General features: G+C 41.6%; 1 protein-coding gene and 1 long non-coding RNA gene across 2 annotated transcripts in view; both read right to left on the reverse strand.

The window, feature by feature from the left end:
* The window catches only part of LOC309977173, a 336,876-nt gene that overhangs the window by 114,589 nt on the left and 194,400 nt on the right, over nt 1-27,887 (reverse strand). The gene's annotated exons all lie outside the window — the stretch shown is intronic.
* Nucleotides 5,653-10,952, reverse strand: ZNF792 (zinc finger protein 792). The gene is made up of 3 exons (XM_082862518.1): nt 10,879-10,952; nt 9,863-9,985; nt 5,653-9,249 (listed from the first exon to the last, which is right to left on the reverse strand). Exons 1-3 carry the CDS (start codon nt 10,910-10,912, stop codon nt 7,625-7,627), a joined length of 1,782 nt encoding a protein of 593 aa, XP_082718644.1. The 5' UTR covers nt 10,913-10,952; the 3' UTR covers nt 5,653-7,624.

A 27,887-nucleotide genomic window follows, 5' to 3' on the forward strand; every position in this document is an offset into this window, starting at 1 on the left:
TGATCTATTGCTGCTTCTGACTGCAGAGGTGAAGACACAGAAGTGTGCAACCATTTGTGTAAACGTCATTGCATTGTTGAAAGCCCCTCCCTCTCCAGTTGAAGCAACTTCCAGGGGATTTGCACCAGCACATATTCCCCCCTTCATTTTTCTCTTTTCTCCTTTTGGAAGCCAGATTTTTAGGGCTAAGACATTTCAAAGCAATCACATATACAGAGGAATTTAGAAAGTCATGACACATGTAAAGGCACAAGCTCAGAAAAGACCCGAGAAGACCTTAAGTTTACACCTCAGGTTGATCACCAGCAGAGACAGCCTACAACAATTAAAAAAATTTTTTAAATAAAATGGCAAACCTTGCAGGGCAGAAATTGAGACACAGATGTAGAGAACAAACGTATGGACACCAAGGGGGGAAAGCGGCTGGGGGGGATGGGGTGGGTGTGGTGGTGTGATGAATTGGGCTATTGGGATTGACATGTATACACTGATGTGTATAAAATTGATGACTAATAAGAACCTGCTGTATAAAAAAATAAATTAAAAAAAAAGGCAAACCTTGGGGAAGGTGAAGAATCTGATTTCCAAAGTTACCAAATTATTAGATTCAAATGTCTAGTGTTCAACAAAAAATTACAAGCCATACAAAGAAACAGGAAAGCACAGCCCATTCAAGGGGGAAAAAAAAGAAATCACCAGAAACTGCCTCTTAAAAAGACCTGATGGCAGATCTACTAGACAAAGACTTTAAAACAACTGTCTTGTAGATAATCAAAGAACTAAAGACATGGAAATGGAAATGAAAAATGGAAATATCACCAAAGAGTGCCAGAAGAAGAAGAAAGGGGAAGAGAGATAGCTTGAAGAATTGATGACTCAAGACTTCCCAAATTTGATGAAAGATATGAATATAAACATCCCAGAGGCTCAATGAACTCCAAGAATGAACTCAGAGACCCAAATCAAAGCACATCACAATCAAACTGTCAAAAAACAGAGACAAAAAATCTTTAAAGAAATGAGGGAGCAGTGACTTGGCACATTCAAAAGATACTCGATAAAATTACCCACAGATTTTTCACCAGAAGCCTTGGAAGCCAGAAGGCAATGGGTATGTTATGTTCAAAGTGCTGAAGGAAAAAAATCTGTTAAACAAGAATCCTATATCTGGCAAAATTGTCTTTCAAATGGGAGGGAAGAATTAAGAAATTCCCAGATAAACAAAATCTAAGGGAGTTTGTTACCACCAGACCTGCCCAGCAAGAAATGCTGAAAGGAGTCCTTCACGTTGAAATAAAAGGACATTAGCCTAACTCAAAGCTGTATGAAGGGATAAAGATCTCTGGTAAAGGTACATACGTTGGGCATTTTTTAAAACTACTATTATTGTAACTTTATAACTCCATTTTTTCATTTCTACATTATTTGAGAAACTAATGCATTAAAAAACAATTATTCTTTGTTTTTGGATATACAGTATATAAAGATGTAATTTTGTGACATCAATAACTGAAAGGGTTGGAGATGGAACTGTATAGGAGCAGAGTTTTTGTATGTTATTGAAGTTAGGCTGGTATAAATTCAAATTATAGTGTTATAATTTTAGGATGGTAACCACATGATAACTACAAAGAAGATAGCTATAGAATATACACAAAAGTAAATGGGAAGGGAATTAAAATATTCACGTTAAAAAATCAAAAACAGAAGAAGACAGTAATACAGGAAATAGGGGACAAAAAAAAAAGCTATAAGGCATATAGAAAACAAATAGCAAATGACAGAAGTAAATCCTTTCTTATCAGTAATTACTTTAAATGTAAATGGATTAAACTCTCCAATCAAAGACAGAGATTGACAGAATGGATTTTTAAAAAATGACCCAACTAGGGCTTTACTGGTGGTGCAGTGGTTAAGAATCTGCCTGCCAATGCAGGGGACATGGGTTCAAGCCCTGGTCCGGGAAGATCCCACATGAGGCGGAGCAACTAAGCCTGTACACCACAACTACAGAGCCTTAGCTCTAGAGCCCATGAGCCAAAACTACTGAGCTTGTGACCCACAACTACTGAAGTGCACGCGCCTAGAGCCCATGCTTGGTGACAAGAGAAGCCACTGCAATGAGAAGCCCGTGCAACACAACGAAGAGTAGCCCCCACTCACCGCAACTAGAGGAACCCTGTGCAGAGCAACAAAGACCCAACACAGCCAAAAATAAATAAATTAATTAAAAAAATAAAAATGACCCAACTATATGCTGACTACAGAGACTAACTTTAGATCCAAAGACACAAGTAGGTTGAGAGTGAAAGGATGGAAAAACATATTCCATGCAAATAACTAAAGAAAGTGAGGTTGGCTATACTAATAGCAGACAAGATAGAATTTATTTAAAAAAGAAAAGTTACAAGAGCCAAAAGATATTTCATATAGCAATAAAAGGTTCTACGCAGCAAGAAGATATAACAATTATAAACATTTATGCACCTAATAATAGACCAAGAAATTATATGAAGCAAAAACTGACAGTTAAATTAAAAGAGTAAATAGACAGTTCTACAGTAATAGTTGGAGACTTTAATACTCTACTCTCAATAATGTATTGAACAACCAGACAAAAAAAAATCAATAAGGAAACAGAAGACTTGACAACACAATAAATCAATTAGATCTAATAGAAATGTATGTAATACTGTACTTGACAACAGAAGAAAACACATTCTTCTCAAGTGTGCATGGGACATCTCCATAATAGACCATGTTATGCCACAAATTAACGCTTAATTGATTTTAAAAGATAGATATTACACAAAGTATCTTCTCCAACCTCAACCAGATGAAGATAGAAATTGATAATAAGAGGTAAACTGAAAAATTCACAAATTTGTGGAAATTAAACAACATACCCTTAAACAATCAATGGAACAAAGAAGAAATCACAGAGAATGTTAGAAAATAATCAGAGATGAAAGAAAACAAAACGCACAGCACACCTAGAAAAACAATAGAGAAAAGTCAACGAGTCCAGAAGATGGTTCTTCAAAAAAGATTAACAAAATTGACAAACCTTTAGCTAGAATGACTAAAGGCATAAATTACTAAAAACAAAAATAGAAGCACAAACATTACAACTGATTCTACAGAAATAAAAAGGATTACAAAAGTACTATGAACAAGTGTATGAAAAAAAGTGGATAACTTAGATGAAATAGACAAATTCCTGGAAACACAAAATCTATCAGGACAGAGCCATGAAGAAAGAGAATATCTGAATAAAACTGTAACTACTAAGCAAAATGAATGAGAGGATTCAATGAATTCATTCATTTGAATGAGTGATCAAAAACCTCCCAACAACAAAGCTATGGACCTGAAAGCTTTATTGGTGAATTTTACCAAACATTTAAGGAAGAATTAACATTAATCCTTGTCAAAAATTTTCCAAAAACTTAAAGGATAACACATTAATTCATTTCCCTTGATATCAATGCCAGAAAAAGATACTACAAGGAAAGTATAGACCTATATCCCTTATGAATACTGATGCAAATATCCTTAGCAAAATACTAGCAGACAGAATTCAGCAGCATACTAAAAGGACTAAACACCATGTTCAAGTGGGATTTATTCCTGGAATGCAAGGACCATTCAACATATGAAAATCATCTAACACCACATTAACAGGATAAAGGGAGAAAACAACTTGATCGTCTCAATTGCTGCAGAAAAAGCATTTGACAAAATTCAACACTCTTTCACAATAAAAACACTCAACAAATTAGGAATAGAAGGAAACTACCTCAACATAATAAAAGCCATGTATAAAAAACCCACAGCTAATATCATATTCAATGGTGAAGAACTAACAGCTTTTCAATCAGGAGTAAGGAAAGAATGCCCACTCTCACCATTTCTATTCCACATAGTACTGGAAGTTCTAGCCAGAGCAATTAGGCAAGAAAAAGAAATAAAAGGCATCCAAATTGGAGAAGAATAAGTAAAATTACCTTTGTTCACAGATGAAATAATCTTAAATCTAAAAAACCCTCAAGACTCCACAAAGTTACTATTAGAACTAATAAATTAATTCAACAAAGTAGGATACAAAACCAACACAGAAAAATCAGTTGCATTTCTATACACGAACAATGAACAATCTGAGTAGAAAATTATGAAAATGATTCCTTTTACAACAGCATCAATAAGAGTAAAACACTTAAGAAGTAACTTAACCAAGGAGGTAAAAACTTTATTTTAAAACCATAAAACATTACTGAAAAAAATTAAAGAAGACAAATAAATGGAAACATATCCCACATTCATGGATTAGATGACTGAATGTTGTTAAGATGTCGATTCTACCCAAAGCAATCTAAAAATTTCATGCAATCCCTACCAAAATCCAAGTAATTTTTTTTCTGCAGAAACAAAAATCTATGCTAAAATTCATATGGATTCTCAAGGGACCCTGAATAGCTAAAACAATCTTGATAAAGAAGATCAATATTGCAGGACTCACATTTTCCAATTTCAAAACTTACTACAAAGCCACATTAATGTAAATAGTGAGGTATTGACATAAAGAAAAAAGTATAGATAAATGGAATAGAATAGAGTCCAGAAATAAACCCGCCCATATACGGTCAAATAATTTTTGACAAAATCAATCAATGGGAAAACTGAATATCCACCTGCAAAAGAATGAAGCTGGACCCTTACCTTTCACAAAAATTAACTCAAAATAGATCAAAGACCTGAATGTAAGACTCAAAACTATAAAACTCTTAGAAGAAAACATTGGAAAATTTCATAACATTGGATTTGGCAATGATTTTCTGGATATGATACCAAAGGCACAGGCAACAAAAGAAAAAAGACAACTTGGACCTCATGAAAATTTCAAACTTTTGTGTATCAAAGGACACACTATCAACATAGTAAAAAGGCAACCCACAGAATGGGAGAAATTATCTGCAAATCACAAACCTAATAAGAGATTAATATCCAGTATATAGAATTTCTAAAACTCAGCAACATCAAAACACAAACAATTCAATTCAAAAATGGAGAAAGGACCTGAATAGACATTTTCCTAAAGAAGATATACAAATGACTAGTAAGCACATGAAACAATAGTTATCATCATGAATCATTACAGAAATACAAATCAAAACAAGATACCACTTCATAGTCATCAAGATAGATACTATCCAAAACAAACAAAAAACAGAAAAAACAAGTGTTAGTGATGATGTGGAAAAAGTAGAACACTTGCTGAAAATGTAAAATGGTATAGCCACTGTGGGAAACACAACACAATTTTTTTTCCTCAAAAAATAAAATATAATTACTATATGATCCAGTAATTCCACTTTCGGGTATATACCCAAAAGAATAGAAAGCAGGGTTTCAAAGAGAGATTCGTACACCCAAGTTCACAGCAGCATTAGTTACAATAACCAAAAGGTGGAAATAAATCAAGTATCCATTGAGGGATGAATGAATAAGCAAAATATGACATATACATACAATGGCATATTATTCAGCTTAAAAAGTAATGTAATTCTGACACATGTTATAACATGGATGAAACTTAAGGACATTATGCTAAGTGAAATAAGCCAGTCACAAAAAGACAATATATAGCTCCATTTATATGCGATAACTAGAGTAGTCAAATTCCATTACAGAGAGTAGAATATTGGTTTTCAGGGGCTTGGGGAAGGGGGAAATAAGGAGTTATTGTTTAATGGGTATAGTTTCAGTTTTGCAAAATGTAAAGAACTCTGGAGATAAATAATGGTGATAGTTGCACAATATGACTGTACTTAATACCGCTGAACCGTGCACCTAACAATGGTTAAGACAGTGAATTTTATGTTGTGTATTTTATATTTTTTAATTAAAAAAAAAGCATAAAAACTGTGGTATTCATTCAACAGAGCACTACTCAGCAGTAAAAGGAATGAACTACTCATACACACAGAATGGATGATTCTCAAGATGATTATGCTATATGAAAGAAAACAGACCAAAAATAGAGTACAAATACTTTATGATTCCAATTGTATAAAATTCTAGGAAAGGCAAACAAATCTATAGTGGAAAAAAAAGGAAAATCAATGGTTTCCTTGGGATGTAGGTAATGGTTCCCTGGGGAAGGCAAGGAGGGATAGTAAAGGGGCATGAGGTAGCTTTGTGGGTGATAGATAAGTTCATTATCATAATTGTGGTGTTGGTTCCCTGAGTGTATACATATTTTAAAACTTATCAAAGTGTACGCATTAAATGCATACAGCCAATTATTCCATGAAAATTATATCTCAACAAAGCATTAAAAGAAATTGTTGCACATAAAAATCTGATCTCCTACTCATTTTGGAAAACTAGAAGATTTGGCAACCCCATATTGATTCTACTACCTCTCTCCTCATGTGTTGGCAGCAGAGATGGCTGGCTATGTCACAAATGCCTCATCCCTGGCATACAGGATCTACCTTCTCTTAGTCCCCATTTTCCTGCCAACCCAGCAATGGCTTTGACATGAATAATGCAGAGAGCCTGCAGTATTCCACAAAACCTTTAGATAATTTGCTCTGCCGGTGACCTTAGTCATAAGGACAGAGGTCTGGAGGTCCTGAGAACTTCTGCAAATCCTGAATCCTGCACAGTCACATTTAAGGGAACATTTGTGGATGCACTTTTAGAACAGGTACATTCCCTCTTGTTTGCCAACTGGACCCAGTAAGTCTTACAGTAGGTGACATATACTGGAACATTAGACATCAAGGGCATATAACTCCTTGGCAGGGGCCAGGTAAACAGTGTCTACTCAACAGTGCTAAGGAATAGGAGGCATCCCCAGTAAACAAGGGGCCCAACTCAGGCTGCTTCCAGATGCACTGGAGGTTGCACAACCTCCCCTTCCTCAGAGTAATCGCTGATTCACAAAAATTCATGCCATTCAAACCACAACATTAGGCCCACAAAGCCCTACAAGCTTCCCTAGGATGCCTTGGGTAGCAACACAAACGAGGCCAAATCTGGACTGAAAACTGCGCTCTGCCATCCTGCTCTTCCCTGAGGCAATAAATTTGGAGACCCCTTTGGTTTGGTAGACCTTAATTCTGTTCTCAACCCAATCCACAGTTATCAGAACACAGAAGATTAAAGGTGGCTTTATCAATAAGGCTCTTATCACCCAAACCAGAGCAATGTAAAGTAAATAGTTGTTAAGATGGGTAAGGTGGAAGCTGGATGAATCCATCATGAGCATCATACAAGATAAACAAATGTCCTTGAAAAAGGGAAACCTCTGCAAGCTGCCAGTAGAACCCAGCTCAGGTCTTCATGGCCAAAGATGGGTCATGTCCACAGCTAAACCAGTCACAGGGGGAGGGAATGACATCTTCCCATGGCCTCAGGCTACTCATGATTCCCTCCTGGAAAGAGGAAACAGAGGCCTGTCTTTTGTGAGCACAGGAAAGTGGCTGATGCACACTCTGGAGACCTGCCAGTGGGTAGAACTGAGACGACTTCTACCACAGACATTAGCAGTGAGAAAAACTCTGGCAAAGTTTGTGGTCAGAAAATGCAACCCTGCTCCAGAAAGCTTCCAATATATCTAGCATCCATTGGGAATCTCTCCAGCATAGATATTTGGATGAACAAGGTTCAACTTCTGGCTGACAGCTCCCTCATAAAGACCACTCTCAGAGTTCATCTCTAGTGGGTGCTGTCGTGCAGAAGAAGGAGGGTGCACATTCTCTGAACTCCTTTCTCTGGTGTGAATTTTCTGATGCCGGATGAGGGTAGACCTTTGGCTGAAAGCCTTTTCACATTCATTGCACTTATATGGCTTATCTGGTTTGTGAACTTTCTGGTGCTGCCTCAGATTAGAACTTTGTCTGAAGGTTTTCCCACATTCAAGGCACTCATAAGGCCGCTCACCAGTGTGAAGTCTCCGATGGTTATTGAAGCTGGAGCGTTGGCTAAAGAATTTCCCGCATTCAGGGCACTGATAAGGCCGTTCACCAGTGTGAAGTCTCCGATGGCTATTGAGGCTGGAGCTTTGGCTAAACAGTTTCCCACATTCACTGCACTCATAAGGCCGTTCACCAGTGTGAACTCGCTGATGTTTCATGAGGTCGGAGCTTCGGCTGAAGGCTTTCCCACAAACGCTGCACCCATAGGGTCGTTCACCAGTGTGAACTATCTGATGTTGAACAAGTCCATCAAAGTGGCTAAAGAATTTCCCACATTCATTGCACTTATAAGGTTTTTCTCCAGTGTGAACTCTCCAATGTTTAATAAGGCTGGAGTTGCAGTTGAAGGATTTCCCACACTCGCTGCACTCATGAGCACTTTTACCTGTATGAACCCTCTTATGATGAATGAGATTGGAACGTTGGCTAAAGAATTTCCCACATTCACTGCACTCATAAGGCTTTTCTCCAGTGTGTACCCTCTTATGTTGAATGAGATTGGAGCTTCGGCTAAAGAATTTCCCGCATTCGCTGCACACATGAGGGCTTTCACCAGTGTGAACTCTCTGATGTTTGATGAGACTGGACTGCTGGCTAAAGAATGTCCCACATTCACCACACTCATAAGGCTTTCCTCGATTGTGATCTCTCTGGTGTTGAAAGAGGCCAGCGGCGTACCTGAAGAATATCCCACATTTGCTGCACTCATAAGGCCTTTCTCCAGTGTGGGTCCTCTGCTGAACAAGTGAGGATTTGTCACTGAGAGCGTTCTGAAATTCACTGCGCTTCTTACGGCATTGCATAGTGGGAAAATCCACCACGCCTTCGGAGCTGTGGTGTGGCTCCACTACACGGGGAGTGACCTGGTGCTGGAGAAAACCACATCTGGACACAAAGGCCTTCCCACTCTCCCTCAGTGTGAAAGGTTTCTTTGATGTGTCATCTCTGCAGCTCTTCACAAGCGAGGCGCTGCTTTCGTTCCTTGCGATAGGCTTGTCCACGTTCTGCTGCATCTGTGGTTGGTGAAAGTTGGCATTGAACTTGAACTCTCTCCTGTATGCCTCACACACATGTGGTTTCTGCCAGGGATGTGTTGCCTGGTGTTCAGCTGGGTGCACAATGTCTTTCAGGTGTAGGCCACACAGGTCACAGGGGTAGCCTTTCTGGGTGGATGGAACCACCTTGGGATTCATGTCCTGTGACACTTCTACAGAAACACTAAGCTCAGCAGGTGACTCCTCACCCTCTGTTCCATGGCAAAAATCTGAAAGTAGAAAAATGCTGGTGACAACCCAATCACAAATGCAAGTCTGATACAGGAATGAGTCCATGGGATTATTGGCAAGATGAAAGGCCTGAGGTCAGGATAAGGAATGGTCTTCTCTAATGTGCTGTGCCTGGTAAGGTCACGAAATAGGGGAGGCCTTACCAGAAGCAAGGACACAAAGATGTGCACAGTATCAGGTGGAAAGGCAAGTCTCCTCCTCACTTCTCTACAAAGGCTTTTCAGGGGAGCCCTGGCTGCTGGTAACCCATGAGGACTGTGCAGTAGGATGTGTTCAGGCCCGGGAAAATCTGATTGCAACTGGCTAGCTGGTGTTCAAGGACTATAAGAGGAAATGTGTACATCGCATGACATATTAAGTGCAGGTCCACATTGGAGAGTGCTGCAGAGGGAGCTGTGGAAACAGTGAGGGACACAGCCAGGGGCCCCAAGTCAAAGCAGAAATGACAAGTAGGCAATGTGTCAAGAACAGGAAAGGAAAGGTAGAAGAGATATAAGGCTTTGGCACCAAAACAACGATGAACACGAGAAAAGTGGCAGGTATGATCTGAAGACAGTAGTGATGTCACATGGTCCCCCATCTCTCACTTACCTGAGCCAGGCCCTCTATATGCCCCTCTTGCCATGGCTGACGTCATGTCCACTCGGTCAGGCACCCAGGGCTCTGCCCCCATCTCCAGCTGGGCAACTACATGAGACCTGAAAGATGTAAGTCCTAAGGGAAAGACAGGACAGGTAAGGGGCCAGCACTTGTCCTGGTGAACTACCCCACAACAAACCACAGGAAAGAAAACAAAATATTACAAAAGGAACACACAAGGGAGGTCTAGCAGGAACATCTCAGTGGTCATAGCAAATAGTAACCACCAGTACCTAGAATTCCTGGCAGTCAGGCCTTAGGAAATGTTAGTTTTAAAGGAAAAGAGCAGAACAGAACTGTCATAGATCTGGACAATCACCCAGGCGGGCAGTGGCTGAGTCAGATGGGATCCACTGGTCTTCCTTCTGGGACCCTTCCCCACAAGGCTTCAGGGCAGCACGTATTGGGGCTGCTTGGGGAGAGCGTGGGACCCTGCACACAGCTGAGCTCTGGAACCCACCGCACATATACCAGAAAGGGGGGAAAGGGGGACTTCCCTGGTGGTGCAGTGGTTAAGAATCCGCCTGCCAATGCAGGGGACATGGGTTTGAGCCCTGGTCCAGGAAGATCCCACATGCCACGGAGCAACTAAGCCAGTGCGCCACAACAACTGAGCCTGCGCTCTAGAGCCCGCGAGCCACAACTACTGGGCCCACGTGCCACAACTATGGAAGCCTGCGTGCCTAGAGCCCGTGCTCCTCAACAAGAGAAGCTACTGCAAGGAGAAGCCTGCACACCTCAATGAAGAGTAACCTCCACTCTCTGCAACTAGAGAAAGCCCACACACAGCAATGAAGACCCAACGCAGCCAAAAATAAATAAATAAAATAAATAATTTTTTTTTTTAAAGGTGGGGGGGAAGGAAGCAGTGCCCACGGTCCGGCTGTGGGACGGAAAAAGCCTCTTCTTGGGAAAAGAGGATGGGCAGAGATGAGCTGAGGACACCTGGGTGGGTGTGAAAGCCTTACCCAGTGAGGCTATCAGTGCAAAGTTCTCCAGCATCACATCGCAGTACAGGAGTCTCTGAGCCTCATCAAGGAGTCCCCACTCCTCCTGGGAGAAGTAAATGGTCACGTCCTCAAAGGTCACACAGTCCTGCCATGATGGGGACAGTTCATTCCATGATCAGCTTCTCTCCTCAGGACTCCCTGTCTATCCCCTGTTCACCCTCCTCCCCAGCTTCCCAACTCAGAGGAGATCCCAGGCCCTGGTTCCATGCCTTCTATGACTGCTTTTTCAGCCCACAGCAATGCCAGCAATGCTCTGGGCCTGAAGTGCAGGGCCCCTAGTGTTGCCGATGTCATGCCTTACAGATACAAACAAACGTGGGCCCATAATCCCCAGTACCAGGGCCCTGGGGGCAACAGCTCACATGCCCTCCCCACATGCATATCACTCTTTGGACTGTACATTTCCTCAAACCCTGGACCTCACCACTTCATCCCCATTGTTGCTGTACCCCCTCCCATCCCAGCCCACATCATAGCCATCTCCATGCGCTGTCACTCTTTACATGGCATTGCTGGGGCTCAGGGTAGGCAACCCCAAAATGTGCCTCAATGTCATATTGATTATTTTGAATTAAATTTACTTAAGAAACGGCCAGCACAAGGGGGACACTCCTTTCTGTCTTCCTGAAAGCAAGAAATGAATCTCTCATGTAAAAGTAAATGAATGTCTCATGTAAAAGGGTGTCTTTCTACCTCAATCTGGAGGTAGAAAGACACCCTTATCACCAAAGATAGGGATTTTGGGGACAAGAAGCCTATATAAACAAACTTTGTTACTTCTTTAATTTACTACCTGCAGCCCAAACTCTGTTTAGATTTTTCACTAATTGGGTACCCAAAACCCAAGTTTCTTTGTCTAGTCAATTCCTCACAAATTTATTGTTTTTTTGTCCAAAAAGTATAAAAGCTGCCTGCTTTGGCCACTTCTTAGGTCCCATTTCTATGAGACCTCCATGAGCAGGAATTAAAATTTGTTTCCTTTTCACCTATTAATCTGTCTTGTGTCAATCTGATTATTAGTCCAGCCACAAAATCTCAAAAGAGGGGTAGAGGGGGAAATTTCCCTCTTCCTGACAGTTGGTGAGCCAGGCAGGTGGCTGGCTGGAGCCTGCTTCCCGCCCTGAGGATGCTGTAGAGCCGGGGGCATCTGACCAAGACTGCAGAAGGTAATGAGATTTCTTACCCAGTCGGCCTCCCGGGTCTCTGCCTGCAAGTTCTGGTGGGAGGGAAAGTGGTGAGACTCCCCTTTCTCTGTCTCTAAATTTAGATTAGCAGGAGAAAATATTTGTGGAGCTGGTTAGTTCCTTGTAGTAGTGACTTGGGAATCCTCATCCTTCACCTCCCAGAGATGGTCACTGTTTTTCTCTGTCTCTGTCTGTCGTGTTGTTTATCACGAGGAAGAACCAGCGGGCAGAACACAGGCATAGGCCCTATGAGCCTGCTGTTCAAGCCAGCCTCACACACTGGTGAATTAGCAGTTCTCACCAGACCGGCATCTGTTTAGACAAACTTTGCTCTGGGTTCTTATTTTTTGCTGCGTTGGGTCTTTGTTGCTGTGTGTGGTGGCTTCTCTTGGCATGGGCTCTAGGCGCACAGGCTTCAGTAGTTGTGGTGCACGGGCTTAGTTGCTCCGTGGCATGTGGGATCTTCCTGGACCAGGAATCAAACCCTTGTCCCCTACATTGGTAGGCGGATTCTTAACCACTGCGCCACCAGGGAAGTCCTGCTCTGGGCTCTTTATTTAAAAAAAAAAAAAAAAAAAAGACGAGGTTTTTTTCCTTCCATCTTGTTTTATGTCCTCAGAGCTTGGCTTTGTGTCCAGTGAGAATACTGTCTCTCGTCTCTACCATCCAGAAGGTGCATTTACTGGGGTGCATCTGGTGGCCAAGCTCTTTGTCCGGCCATACCAGCTCTCAGGGGACTTTGTCATTAGGCGTCCCAGTCCATAACGGGCCTGTGTCATCACAACCTTCATTAGTTGTTAGTGCTGGAAAAGTCCCATTCCAGTAGTGCCTGCCGGATACCATAAATTATCGGTTTTATGGCTGGAGGCGCCCCAGATTTTTGTGGAACACTGGAGACACCATTTTCCCTACACCATTCTTACCACCTGTAGCAACAAAGGAGTTCTACCTTCTTAGACTAATTCTGGGAGTGGGCTTTTTGGATCTTGTGAGGGCTATATACTCTTCTTGTGAGATGCCTCTTGCATCTTTGGTTAAGCCATAATAAAACACTTACTGGCTTCAGTCACTATGTGAAAATATAAGATCCTACTTGTCAATGGCCAGATGATAGATCCTTTAAATTGGCTATATTTAAAAGGAAAAAAACAATTGAGAGCTCTCATGATAAACAGCTGTCATACTGGTACTTATGGGAGGACCAAATTCTCTATAAAAAGAAAAAAAAAGGTATAATGACTAGTCTTAGAGAATCCCTTATTAAGATAAAAAAAAAAAAACAGAAATTAGACTTAAAACAAAAATCCAACATAAATTCTCCTTCTTAAAAATCACCCCATCTTCTCAGCAATTTCCCAGGCTCTCCTACAAATAATCAGAAAATAAATGGGCTGGAGGCCAATATTTAAGAGTTTATAGAAACAACTGTCTTTGTCTTACAAAGCTTGTCTTATGAAGCTCTACAAAACCAGAAGTACAACTCTAGAAACAAGTCAAAGCCCATCGAACTTTACTCGTCCCAAGGTCTCACCTAGTCCTCTCAAAATGCTTGCAGATATTATAGTAGATCAGGATATTGGCGCAAACTTGTCCTGTACTTAAAAAAAACATTAATAATAATTACCCTAAGACCTATGATAATAGACAAGCATACTCCAAAACATATTTTCTTTCTCTGTCCCTTCAAGTTATGTCATGTATTTGAATGTAAACACAGCCCACAGAGCCTGACCCTGAGCCTGGACTAATTCAATCAGTAAAACCTGAAATTAAAAGAAAAAAGAGAGAGAGGCTTTTTCAAACACCCACTGTTAAAAGGACTTTCTTGCTCAAACTCTAATAAGTCACAGCCTCCCTAGAATTGCTTGTCAAGGGCAAATACAGATCTTAAAAGTCTTCTACACAAATAATAAAAGACTAGCTAGCTGAGCAAATAACCTAATTCATTCCAACTGTTACTGATAAACTAGTGAGTTTTCTATTGTACCTGATTCATGACTAAAGTTTTAAAATAAGAACTATGAGATCTCTGGTTGAGTTTATCTCTATGTCCATATGTGTATGTTACCTCTGAATGGCACTGCCAAAATTAATCTGTAAAAGAGCTCTATTTAATTGGCTTAAAGACTTTTTTATATAAAAAGTCTCAAATATGTAATAAAAAATAACCCAGACGTTTCTCATAATCTTTAGTAAATAAAAGCTACTTGTTGGTTAAATTAATACAGATATATCTTCAGAGTTACCTGAAGGTATATCCTCAGATAATCTTTAGGAAATAAAAGCTACTTGTTGGTTAAATTAATACAGGTATATCTTCAGAGTTAGCATTAAATGTAATGTAGATAAACAACCTTTGTTCTACCTGGGTGTACTAGTCAAACGGGCTAATGTTGTCTCTTTTGCAGTTTGTCAGCAAACAAACAAGCAAGATAATGACTAACTGCTTTAATGTCTCATGAAATTTTCATGAGTAATCTGATTGTTAAAAATAAATTGAACAGATATAAATGTGATGAGTTTTTAGGTGAACTTTTAGACAATAATTGTTTTATGATATGTCCATTTAAATAGTTTCCTAAATCTGTTTGGTAATTTATACCCTTAGAGTTTTGCTACGTTAACTTAAACGATGGGAATTAACTGGATGTCTAAATCATTTCCAAACACGATAAAGTATTGAAACATTAGTTTCTAAACAAGTCTAAGTTTATACCTACTTGTTGCCTCTTGATAAAGAGAAACTAAGTGTGTTTGGCTCTAGTAAATATATCTTGTGCTTTATTGAAAGATTGTACTATGAAATAGCATGTTTCTAGAAATTATAAAATGTATTTATGTTTGTCACACCACAAAATGTTAATAAAGTTTACAATTGTTTACTTCTTTGTTTTCACTAAAAAATTAAAATTTCAAAGGATTAGGATTCCAATTAATATATGTGGTTAAAGCTGCAGATATAATAAGGGATAAGAAAAGGTATGGAGACATTTTTATTAAGGAAAAAGAAAGTGATTTTGTCCTAAAGCTGGTTAGTTCTAAATGGGAAAGAAAACAAGGGACAAACTAAAATGGACAATTTTAAGTTTGTGAATAAAGGATTCTTTGGAAAGGAATTTTATGTGTGGTCATGAAGGAACAAGATTAGAATGAATTTAATTATGTAAATAAGTTTTAATATCAAAGTAAACTGGTACAAAATTGGAATTTGTTTTTCTCTCTGTTAAAAGAACAAAGTTTTTTTGGTTGTTTGTTTTTGTTTTCTATTGGTCTGCTCTTGATAATAAGAGATTATGAAAGGTTTTTCTTTACCTTTAAGTAATGTGCCTAGAAAAAAACAAAGACCTTCTGTCTTGTCAAAGTAATTACTTATGTTCTATATCTTTATCAGGTCTTCGATTCAGAAAGTAAGCCCAGTCCTATTGCTATTAAAAGACCTGAATTTTGCTCAGAACTATATAACCTTCTATATTTGCCTAAGAAGTCTTTAATTATTACTTTGGTTAAATGGATAACGAAGCATTGCTTCATGGCAACCTACTTAAGTCAAATATTTTTTGATATTTTTGACAAACTTCTCCCAAATCAAATTCTAAATGAAAACTTTTTGACTTAGAACTAACATTGAGACGTGAGATATTTCAGGGGCCCTCTGAAATACCCTCAAAGATTTATTCTCTCGCTTTATAAAAAGATATTAAACTAATTAGGTGTATGTATTTAATATGTTAAATTATATGGAAACTGTTGTCACATAAGAAGTCATGTTAAGTCTCCTTTATGTTGTGTCTGTATAGGTATGTATTCCAAGTGTTCCAGAAATTATGTGAAATTTCTGAAGTCATATATGTCCTGGCATAAAATGTTATCTGTCATCAGAATGGAGACTCATACTAAAGGGATTGAACCCAGGTATCAGGGAAATGCACTGACTGTCATGCAAAGGCAGCAGCAACAGAATCTGTAAAGACTGTGGCACATGAAGATAAAATCCATTCTGCTTCTGCAAAAAACCTGACCCCTATTGCCAGATTTTGCCATTCTGATGTCTTTGTACCATGGCAACAGTCTACTTCTCAATAAGAGAAATTAAAATGGGTAAGCAATAGCTGTAAATTAAATGAACAGTCAGGGCTATGGGAAACCCAAGATGGCTACTTGGTTCTTCCCAGCTCCCTGGCAAACCTCATTTTTTTTTTTTTCTTGCATCCCTTCACCCACCATAGTGTCTTTAAGATGCATTTAAATAGACATTGGCAGGAAGATTTCTATAAAATTGCAAAAGCAGTCTACCAGCAATGTCTGACCTGTCAAGTCCATAACCCTGGGGAAAAACAATTTTTGTCCCCAGAAGCCTCAGACATTTTCTCTCTGGACTCTTTGAGCACCTGCAGCTGTACTTCATTCAACTGCCACTACGTATGGGTTATCAGAATGTTTTTATTATTACATGTATGTTTTCCGGATGGATTGAAGCCCTCCCTTGCTACAAAGCTGATGCCCTCACAAGGGCAAAGAATCGGTTTTTAAAAATGTGTTTTCCATTTGGGTATACCTTCCACAATCTCCAGTGATCAAGGCATCCACCTTATGGGGCAAATCGTATGAGCCTTAAAAAAAAACCTCACAAACTTCATGGAAGTATCACTGTTGCTCTCATCCTCAATCATCAGGCAAAGTTGACAGAACTAACGGAAGAACTGGACTCAGAGCAGAACACGAATTAATTACATGGGATTGAATGAACTGATGAATATGATTATAATTTTTGTGACTTTTTGTTTAAAATATTACTGATTTTTTAACCTTTTGTTTTCCAAATACAAGGAAGTTTTTTTTAAAAGATTTACAGCAATTTGGTAAATTATACCTTTGTAAGCAAAAATGAAACATTTATCTTTTTCCCCCTACCTGATCTCTCCAGAATTCAGAAACTCTCTGTGAGTATTATTTTCTTAGCAATACAGTTACTTGCATAAGTTCAATAAGAATCTGTTCTCTTCATAATAGGACACAATTAGAAACACTGGTTATCTTGCCAAGGCTTTGACTGGAAAGTCATATTTGCGAGAGACACATGTAGACTCAGATATGACCAGACAGCTTGAAGGAACTAAGATTGCCTTTACTTTAAAATTATTATTATTATTTTTTCTTTTTGGCTGTGCGGCTTGCGGGATCTTAGTTCCCTGCCCAGGGACTGAACCCGCGCCCTAGGCAATGAAAGCGAGGAGTCCTAACCACTGGACCACCGGGGAATTCCCAAAATTGACTTTATGGGCCAATCAAAGCCTTTGGAAAAGCATCCTGGTACCTTGCTAACAGGGTTCCCAGCGCCTTACCACGTGAGTAAGGACGGTCACTTCTGACAGGCACAGGAACCTCAGGATATTTGGGGGATCTCAAGAGAGGAATTCACCCAATTCTATAGCTATTACAGGCAAGTCTGATGATAAGTCTGACGTGGCTTCCTGGCCTCGAGAGGCTATTAAGAGTTCAATCTGGAAATTCCTTATGCAAAGTTCCAGCAAAGCAGATTCAGAAGAGCCTATATGGCTAAGCCCTATTCTTGCTGGACCTGTATAAATAATCAGGCCGAGTTCATGGAATCTAGACTTACTCTGCAAACAAATTCGTCTTAATTTGGCTATCTTTGGTAGAAATGAGAGTGATTTTAGAGAACAAAATTATGTTTCAATAGAAACTATAATGCACACTTGTATATATGATTCTAGTGCTATTAGTTTTCAGTGAGGTTTTGTCATTTACCTGAAAACTGGTCTGGATCCTGAATTATTCTAGTTTCCTCCAATATCTGGCTACAACTCTTTAACGTTTCCAATTTTTTCTCACCCTTCTGAGCTGGAATCACTGAGAACTAAAACTGAGTGTGGAATCATTGAGTTGGAATCATTGAGAACTAAAATTGCCCTTTTCCTGAAGCCCTGCAAATTGAAGCTAAACGACTTGATAAACTGCAGAGAAATTGCCACCACGGCTCATATTTAAACTATCCTCGTGCCTTTCACTATATGAGCCACTCAGAAAGTTTTCCTGAACACCTGGTGACATCAGAGACATTTCAAACTGCAAAAGATGCTTCAACCCTGACATCTAGAAATCTTCTTGACTGACTGCATCCTGGTCTATAAACTCGTTTATAATCTGCTCTGATCATTAACCTTTGTTTTTCTTTTGATTCCCTAGAAATGTCTCCTATTAAATACTTGACTGCTTGCACCATAGGCCTAGCTTTGGGAGCTCCCCCTGCATCACTGCCTCCTAAAATAAGGTATAACTGTTGAACTGAACTAATCTGTTCTCAGAACTAAGAAAATGGTTCAATGAACTGTAGGACTCCACTAACCCATTCTCTCTCTCCACAGAGGACGATTCAGAGGGAACTGTCAGACCCGAGGTAGGCCTCCCCTAAATGTTTCTCAATGGCATATTGATTATTTTGAATTAAAGTTACCGAAGAAACAGCCAACGCAAGGGACACTCCGACCCTCCTTTCTGTCTCCCTGAAAACAGGAAATAAATTTCTCACGCAAAAAGTGCACTCCCCGCATCTGGACATAAAAAACATCCTTATTTGGACTTCCCTGGTGGTCCAGTGGTTAGGACTCCGCGCTCCCCATGCAGGGGTCCCGGGTTCCATCCCTGGTCGGGGAACTAGATCCTGCATGCAGCAACTAAGACGCGGTGCAGCCAAATAAATAAATAAATAAACATTAAAAAAAAAAAAAAAGAACACCCTTATTGCCAAAGATAGGGAATTTGGGCCAAGAAACCTACATAAATAAAACCTGTTACTTCTTTAATTTACTACCTGAAACCCGAACTTTGCTTGGCTTCTTCACTAGTTGGGCACCCAAAACCTAAGTTTCTTTGTCCAGTCAGTTCCTCACAAATGTATTGTTTCCTTGTCTAATAAGTATAAAAGCTGCCTGCTGTGGCCACTTTTTAGGTCCCATTTCTGTGAGACCTTCATGTGCATTAAAATTCGTTTTTCTCCTGTTAATATTACTTTTATTATTAGTCCAGCCACAAGAACTCAAAGGAAGGGTAGAGGAGGAAGCTGCCCCCTCCCTGGCAGTCCGGAGAATTCTTGGCAAATACAGCCATGATCCCATCCTGCCCCCAGACCTTCTGTGGCTCCCACTGCCAAGGGCAACATCCACCCTTGATGTGAAAGGCCTCCCCACTCGGCCCAGTTCTTGGCTTCAATCCAAGCCACCCAGGACTACATCAGATGCCCTTGGCCCTTTTCTTCTGTCCCTTCATCAGTCACTCATTCAAAAGCCAACCTCTCCGGTCCTCCTACCCCCCACCCACCAGGGTCTAACGGCTCTCTCATCTTGCCCCATTTGCCCCTGAGTTGATTCCCCAGCCCAACTGAAAATCCCCAGGACCCCTCAAGGGTCCACAAAGCCCTGGTGAGAACGAAGATGGCTGAATGAGCACCAGCCCAGGCCTCACTGAAAAACGACCTCCAGTACTATGAAGCCTCAGCTCCCCTTCTCATATCTGTGCCCCCAGGAAAATTTGGCCACCTGCCAGACCCACCTTTCCCTACACACAGCCCCCTGCCCAACCACCACCATGAACACTAACTCTCCCTCATCTGTCTTTATGATGCCAAACAAGCCAGCAAGATACCCCGTTCTCAGTTCTCAGGCCCCACCCTCCCCCTTCCCCCTAACATCACTGCCACCATGACCTGAACTTTCACCCTCCTAAATCCGACACACCCTTGCCCACACATCAGATGCCACATCTTGGTTGTTTCTTTTTTTGTTTTCTTTCTTTATTTTTCTGGCCACGCCGCACGGCTTGTGGGATCTTAGTTCCCCGACCAGGGATCAAACCCGGCCCCCCCCCTGCAGTGGAAGCGTGGCGTCTTAACTACTGGACTTCCAGGGAAGTCCCTTGATGTTTCTAACTGTGAAAATAAAGACCAACCAAATGAGAACAGCAAAGGCTAATTACTCTGAGTTTGCTATAGAAAGAGAGTCAACCGCTTATGCGCTGGCACAGACTCAGAGGCAGGCAGAGGAGCAGGAAAGCTTTAGAAGTGGAAAAAAAGGGAAGGCTTCAGGTATGCCCTGTTGGCATGGGGAAGCTGTGGGCAGGCTAACTAGGCGCAGGGCATCCTATGTGGTTGGTTAGGGGTGCATATTTGGCTTTCCCTGGTTGGTCCTATGTTGGAAGTAGGAACAAAAATTAGAGGAGTTGTCAGCTATTAAGCCCTGGTCTTTGGGGGCCAATTGTTACAGAAGTTACTGGTTAACTTTCTGGATTGTCACTAGAGATGGCAATCTGGCTTCCTGCGAGGCTAACTTTCAGCAGGATGGCTTCCTGGGTTGTTTATTGTAGATAAGAGGGTTGGCTGCCTGGACAGATTGCTGCAGGTTGTGGGTCAGAGTTCTATTTTATATATAGTCTTTCAATTGTCCCTTTGTATATTTGGTGTCTCATAACCTAAACTAAGTCTCCCCAGAACACTATAACTGTGTGTCTGGCTCCTCAACCTTCAACTTCATACAGGGGTCCCTGGAACATCAGAGTTCAACGTGGCCAAAACCTAACTTCTTCTGTTTCCACTGAAAATTCCTCCTACAGCCAACTTCCCCTTCTCAGTTGATGGTTCATCCATCCTTCCAGCTGCTAAAACCCAAAACCATCACGTCACCTCTTTTCTTGGTCAGCCTCCACATCAGAAAATCTGGTCAGACTAGCTTAAAAGACACACCTAGAATCCAGTCGCTCCTTCGGCCTCCAGCCACCTGCCCTAGTCACGTGGGCTGCAGTACTGCAACAGCCTACTCCTTGCTCTCCCCGCCTTCACCCTCAGCCCGCAGTCAATTTTCCACTCAGCATCCATAGGGCCCTGCTAAGACCGAAGTCAGATCATCTTCCTCCTCTGCCCTGAACCTTCTGTGGCTCCCAACACTCTCAGTAGAGAGCCCCAGCTCCCCACCCCGCCATTCCAGGGCTGACCTCAGCCCACCTGCTCTCTGAACACTCCCAGGTCAATCAGGCATTTGCACGAGCTGGTTCCCGTGCCTAGGAAACTCTTTCCCACCTCATCCCACTAGAGTTTAGAAATGGGAACTGCTCTCTATAATCCGTGGCCTGGATTCAGGACCCTAGGCTGGGAGGGACTGCTCGCCCTCTCAAACCCTCGGAGACCCTGGACTCAAAAGCAGAAAGATGAAAAATAAGTGAAGTCGTAGGGCATCGCCCATCTTTGATACCCCGGCGCCGGGCACGTGAGGGTGAGGGGCTGAGCGGCTGAGGGCCTGAAGCCCATCCACTCACCTTCGCCGGGTCCATCAGCGCCGCCGCCGCCATCGCAGCCCGTGGACGCAGGGGCCCTAAGAGGCGGGCGACCGAGGCGGGTGTCGCGGGCTCAGCCTAGCACCGCCTCGCCTTGCCCGGGGCGAGGTGGCACTTCAGTCTCCTCGGGGTCAAGGGCACCCAGAGCCCGATGCCGCCGCTGGGGCCGCGGAGACCCGGCGGGACCCTGGCGGACACCGCGTCCCAGGGGCTCACGACTAGTTCAAAGACGCGGAGGAGGGTCCTGGCCTCCCTGTCCTTCCCCGCCCGCTTCGGAAAACCAGCTGGGAAGAGCGGTACTGGCCCAGCCCCGGGCCCACGGCTCGGGGCGCACCGGCCCGGGGAAATGACTTGCTGCGCTGAAACGCAGGAAGTTCCGGCCCCCACCTCCTCGGCCCTAAGAAACGACACTCCCCGGGGCTGTCATTGGCCCAGCGCCAGCCGGTGACGCACCGGCACAACCTAATAGACCGTGTTTTCTGTCCTGCATCCGGCCAGGCTGGTCGGGGGCGGCGGGGGAGAGGCGGGAGGGAGGCAGGCGGGGCAGGAGAGCGGACCTTGCTGGTTGACATTGGCCGAGCTGCACCGTGAGCTGCACCTCCTTAAGGGGCTGTCCCCAGGCCTCTGGGGCCAAGTCCCGCCCGCCCTCAGAGGTCTGTAATATGAGACCCCCTGGTACCTGTGTGGGCGTAGCTGGCCCCTTTACCTCTCAGGCTCCCGAGGACCCTAATTCACATGGAAAAATGAAGCTAATATCTAATTTACGGGTTCTTTGTGTACTAACATTAAATGTTGCTCTAATTCAGTGCATCTCAAACCCGTAACGTCAGCATCACCTGGGAATTTGTTTAAAATGCAAGTTCTCAGGCAATAACCTAAACCTAGACACTTAGAAATCATCCTGGGGGTGGGACCCAGCCTTCTGTGTGTCAACAAGCCTTCCGGGGGATTCCAGTTTAAGGAAAAGGGACTCTCATTAACATTCAGTAAATAAAATGGGGGAAATAAGGGCTTCCCTGGTGGCGCAGTGGTTGAGAGTCCGCCTGCCGATGCAGGGGACACGGGTTCGTGCCCCGGTCCGGGAATGATCCCACATGCCGCGGAGAGGCTGGGCCCGTGAGCCATGGCCGCTGAGCCTGCGCGTCCGGAGCCTGTGCTCCGCAACGGGAGAGGCCACAACAGTGAGAGGCCCGCATACCGCAAAAAAAAAAAAAAAAAAAAAAAAAAAAAAAAAGGGAGAAATAACACTATATATCGTAGGTAACAGGGCCTAGCACATAGTTTCTGCATAGCTAAGGAATAATTTCAGTGAGCCCAGACTTGCATCTTCCCATGCATAGAAAGACACTGAAATCATTAACTTAAGATGTCTGGGGACTTCACTGGTGGTCCAGTGGCTAAGGCTCTGTGCTCCCAATGCAGGGGGCCCAGGTTCCACCCCTGGTCAGAGAACTAGATCCCACATGCCGCCTCTAAAAGATCCTGCATGCTGCGACTAAGGCCTGGTGCAGCCAAAGAAATAAATAATTTTTTTAAAAAAAAAAGATGTCTTTTTTTTGTGATCAGCAATAATCTTTTGATGTTTGACTACTATATATATATATATATATATATTTTTTTTTCCAGTAAAAATTTGTCTCTATCTTGGCTCCTCCATTACCTCTTCTGAACAGTTCCTCAGAGCTCTCTGAGAGGCCGCCTTCCCGGGCTCTAGTCCTCGGTAATGCCCCAAATATAACATAATTCTTCAATTTTAAGTGGTGCATTTTTTTCAGTCGACACCCCAAGCTCATTTACATGGTACAAATTAAATGTAAGGGAAGCTTGGTGAACAGAAAGAGAAAAAAGGATTGATGAGAATATAACAATTTGTTAACCCATTTACTACTCCTACCCAGTCAATACTCTCAGCCTCTCTCTTATATGACAACCCAAACCCCATCTAGTCACTGGTTCAATCTCAGTCTTAGTATTTACGCTCCCAACCTAACCTAAGGCCAGGAGATTATAAACAAAATAAGTTATCTGTCATCTCTCATTCCCAATACATAGCTGTGGTTCCGGGACACAGTGAAAGGACCTATTCAAACCACTGAAGGAATTACTACTCTGGTGCTCCAAGGACAAAGGACGACCCTGCCTGAAAAAGTGTCAGCGTTACACCCCCTACCGGACTCTTACTCGCCCTCCCCACCATGTTGTGATGGTTACGAAATTCCTGAGCCCACCTGGGTGATGCCCACTTGGGCAGCAGGACCTGTCCCAAATAAGGAAAGGCATCTGCCCTGTCCCACTCCTACCCTATAGAAGGAAGGTATATGTGCCTCGACCAATCAGTAAACGAAATTTTCACCTCAGACCATTCCTTTGTTTTCTGGCTATAAAAACTGATCAATAGCACATGTTTGGGCTCGACTCTCCCAGACTATTAGGAAATCGGCCTGTTCTGGCAGCGACCCTTCCCTCTAATAAATTCTGTCTTCTTTACATTCTGCCTTATGTCTGGAAATTCTTTTCCAACCCGTGTTCAGACCACAACAACTACCAACCTAGATTTCTATACAGAGTCAAAGCATCTTTCAAGAATTTTCCATTTTTATGAAATAAGATTATTTCAAGCCAAAAAAAAAAAAGGAAAATTAATCTGCAGAAAATGCAATTCTAAAGATTGTATTTAAGAACAATAAAAAGTGATTCCAGGTGAAAGCTCTGTATTTCTAGGAATGAGGATCTGAGAGAGGAGTGTATCTGATTAATACAGCTATTCATTATCTGTATGAAACATGAATAATATTTCCTTGTGGAGATAGAATGATGGGATTACCATGTGTCAGGGAGGAAGAAATTTATCTTTACTCTTTTAGGTTCTTCTGACTCATCTAAGAATTAAATTGACATGAAACAGATTAACAGGAGAAAATCAAACAAGGCTTAGTATCATGTATACGTGGGAGAGACCCAGAAAAATTGAGTAACTCACCAAAATGGCTGAAACCCTCACCTTAAATAACATCTTCAGCTAAAGACAAAAGAGGAGGGCTTCCCTGGTGGTGCAGTGGTTAAGAATCTGCCTGCCAATGCAGGGGACATGGGTTTGAGCCCTGGTCTAGGAAGATCCCACATGCCACGGAGCAACTAAGCCTGTGTGCCACAACTACTGAGCCTGCGCTCTAGCGCCCACGAGCCACAACTACTGAGCCCACGTGCCACAACTACTGAAGCCCACGTGCCTAAAGCCTGAGCTCCGCAACAAGAGAAGCCATGGCAATGAGAAGTCCGCCCACCACAACGAAGAGTAGCCCCCGCTTTCTGCAGCTAGAGGAAGCCTGTGCACAGCAACGAATACCAAATGCAGCCAAAAATAAATTAATTTTTTAAAATCCCATTAAAAAAAAAAAGGATGTTGAGAGTAGGAAGAGTCAGTTATGGGAGGTTACCAGGAATAGCAAAGTAAACAAGGGTGATTGTGATGCACATTTAAATCTCCACCCAATAAGAGTTTCTAGAGGTTTGCTCATCCTTCTCTTCCAGGGAGACACAATGGAGATTTCCCTTACAAATGGAAATGTTTGTTACACGAAGGCAACTCCTACTTTGTCTTCAGACCCCTTCTCCTGTCTGTTTCTCAGAAAATAACCAGCTTAAAACAATATGCTGGGACTTCCCTGGCGGTCCAGTGGCTAAGACTCCATGCTTCCACAGATTTGATCCCTGGCAGGGAACTAGAATCCTGAGCGAACTAGAATCGAACTAGCATGCTGGCCTGGCCCGGCTAAAAAAAAAAGTGCCAAAGAGACATAATTTAGGGTGGCAAATCCTGCTCCCCTACACATGCATACCAGAAAAGTCATAGAAATTGAAATGAGACAAAGTGATTAATATTCCAAGTCCCTTTTTTTGTCCAGGAGGAAGGTAAAAATATTTATAACTGTAACAGGGAAGAACCAAATCTGACTACATGTTGGATCTGTTTCTTTTACTTTAACCTTTGCTTTCCACTGCTTTTGTTCACTAAAAGGATACTGTCTGTACATAATGGCCTGCCTCAGGGAGCCCTGCCCCTCTGCCTGAATGTTAAACCAAAATGCCTTTGTTCAGGAAAACATCCGGACCTTGTCCACCTGTGGATGGCTACAAGAAAGAAGAAATTAACATATCCCTCCCCGAGGCTGGCCATTCCAGGTGATATTTGCAAAACTTATGGCCTTTTTACTTTACTTCCTCATCTCCTCCCCCTCTCTGTGCTATAAAAAAAAAACTGGCATCCAAACTCTGATAAGATGGTTATTTTGAAACTTTACCCTGCCATCTTCTCAGTCTGCCGGCTTTCCAAATAAAGTTATACTCCTTGCCTCAGTACCTCGTCTCCGATTTATTGGCCTGTCATGAGGCGAGCTTAGCAAGCTTGGACTCGGTAACATAACTCTGTAATTTTAATAAAGTTCAATTTATCAGTTTTTTTCTTTCACTGATTGTGCCTTTGGTATTGTATATAAAAAGTCATAGCCAAACATAAGGTCATTTAAATTTCCTATGCTATCTTCTAGGAATTTTTTAGTTTTGCGTTTTTAATTTATATCTGGATCCATTTTGAGTAACTTTTGTGGATGGTGTAAAGACCTTACTTCTTTTTTTTTGTATGTGGATGCCCAGTTGTTCCAGCACCCATTTGTTGAAAAGATTATCCTTGCTCTATTGAATTGTCTTTGCTCATTTGTCAAAGACAAGTTGACTAAATTTGTATGAGTCCATTTCTGAGCTCTCTATTCTGTTCCATGACCTACTTGTCTATTCTTTTGCCACACTGCCTTGATTACTGTAGCTTTATAGTAAGTCTTGAAATCAAATAGTGTTAGTCTTCCAATTTATTTTTCTCCTTCCATATTAGGTTGGTTATTCCGGGTCTTTTGCCTCTCCATATAAATGTTAGAATCAGTTTGTTGATATTTACAAAATAACTTCCTGGGATTTTAAAAATTTTTGTTGGCATTGCCTTGAATCTGAAACAGGAGGGAAGGGGGCATGGTACAAACTGTAAAAGTATGACATAGCCCTTGAGGGTATGACATAAACTGGTTAGAACCCACCAGGTTCAAGATGGATGAAGATTCGACTTCTAGTGGACGTTGAGCCTAATTATATGCTCATCATAATACATTAACATGATAAATGACACACCCACCAGCACCTTGACAATTTCGAGGCTGACCATAAAAGGTCAAAAAGTGGGTGGTGCCCCAATTCCTGGAAATCCCTGCCCCTTCTCCCAGAGAGTTAGAATAATCCTCCCACTCATTAGCCTATGAAATTACCTACTCATTAGCCTATGAAATTACCTACTCATTAGCCTATGAAATTACCCAGCCCATAGAAACTGACCACCCCCATATTTCAGGGCCTCTCACCTAAGATGGCCCACACTCTGTCTGTGGAGTCTGTTCCTCCCAAAGCCATTCTCGCCTTTTGAGATGGACCATATTCTGTCTCTGGAATATGTATCTCCCTAAATAAATCCACTTCTTACCTATCACCTTGTCTCTCACTGAATTCTTTCTGTGATGAGACATAAAGAACCTGAGCTTCATTAAGTCCTGAGACCAGGTGCGATCTCAATTAAAAGACAGTGGATTCAAGCCCCAATCTGAGTTATGTGGTTTCAAATCTATATATCAAATTGGGAAGAACTGAAATCTTGACAAAATTGAGTCTTCCCATCCATGAACATGGAATATCTCTGCATTTGTTTATTTCTTCTTTGATTTCTTTCATCAGAGTTTCATAGTTTTCCTCATATAGATTTTGTACATATTTTGTTTGATTTATATTTTAATATATTTCATTTTCTTGGTGCTAATGTAAATGGTATTGTATTTTAATTTCAAATTCCAATTGTTCATTTCTAGTATATAGGAAAGCAACTGATTTTTGTATATTTTGTGTATTAACCATGTGCCTTGCTATATTGCTTATTAGATCCAGGAGGTTTTTTGTTTGTTTGTTTTGAGAGGGTTTTGGGGTCAGTTCTTTAGGATTTCCACATAAACAAACATGTAATCTGTGAACAAAGTGTTATTTCTTCCTTCTTAATCTGTATACCTTTTATTTCCTTTTCACGTCTTACTGCATTATCTAGGACATCCAGTACGATGTTAAATAGGAATGATGTGAGGGGACATCCTTGTCTTGTTCCTGTCTTAGTGGGAAAGAATCTAGTTTCTCACTATTAGTAAGATGTTAGCTATAGGTTTTTAAAATGTTATTTATCAAATTGAGGAAGTTCCCCTCTATTCCTAGATTGCTGAGATTTTTAAAATCATGAATGGGTGTTAGATTTTTATCAAATGCATTTTTTTTGCATCTATTGATATGATCATGTGATTTTTCTTCTTTAATCTGTTGATGAGATTGATTACCTTCATTAATTTTCCAGTGGTGAACCAG

The sequence above is a fragment of the Leucopleurus acutus genome (genome assembly GCF_964270905.1).
Source record: "Leucopleurus acutus genome assembly, chromosome: 20".
Lineage (NCBI taxonomy): Eukaryota > Metazoa > Chordata > Mammalia > Artiodactyla > Delphinidae > Leucopleurus > Leucopleurus acutus.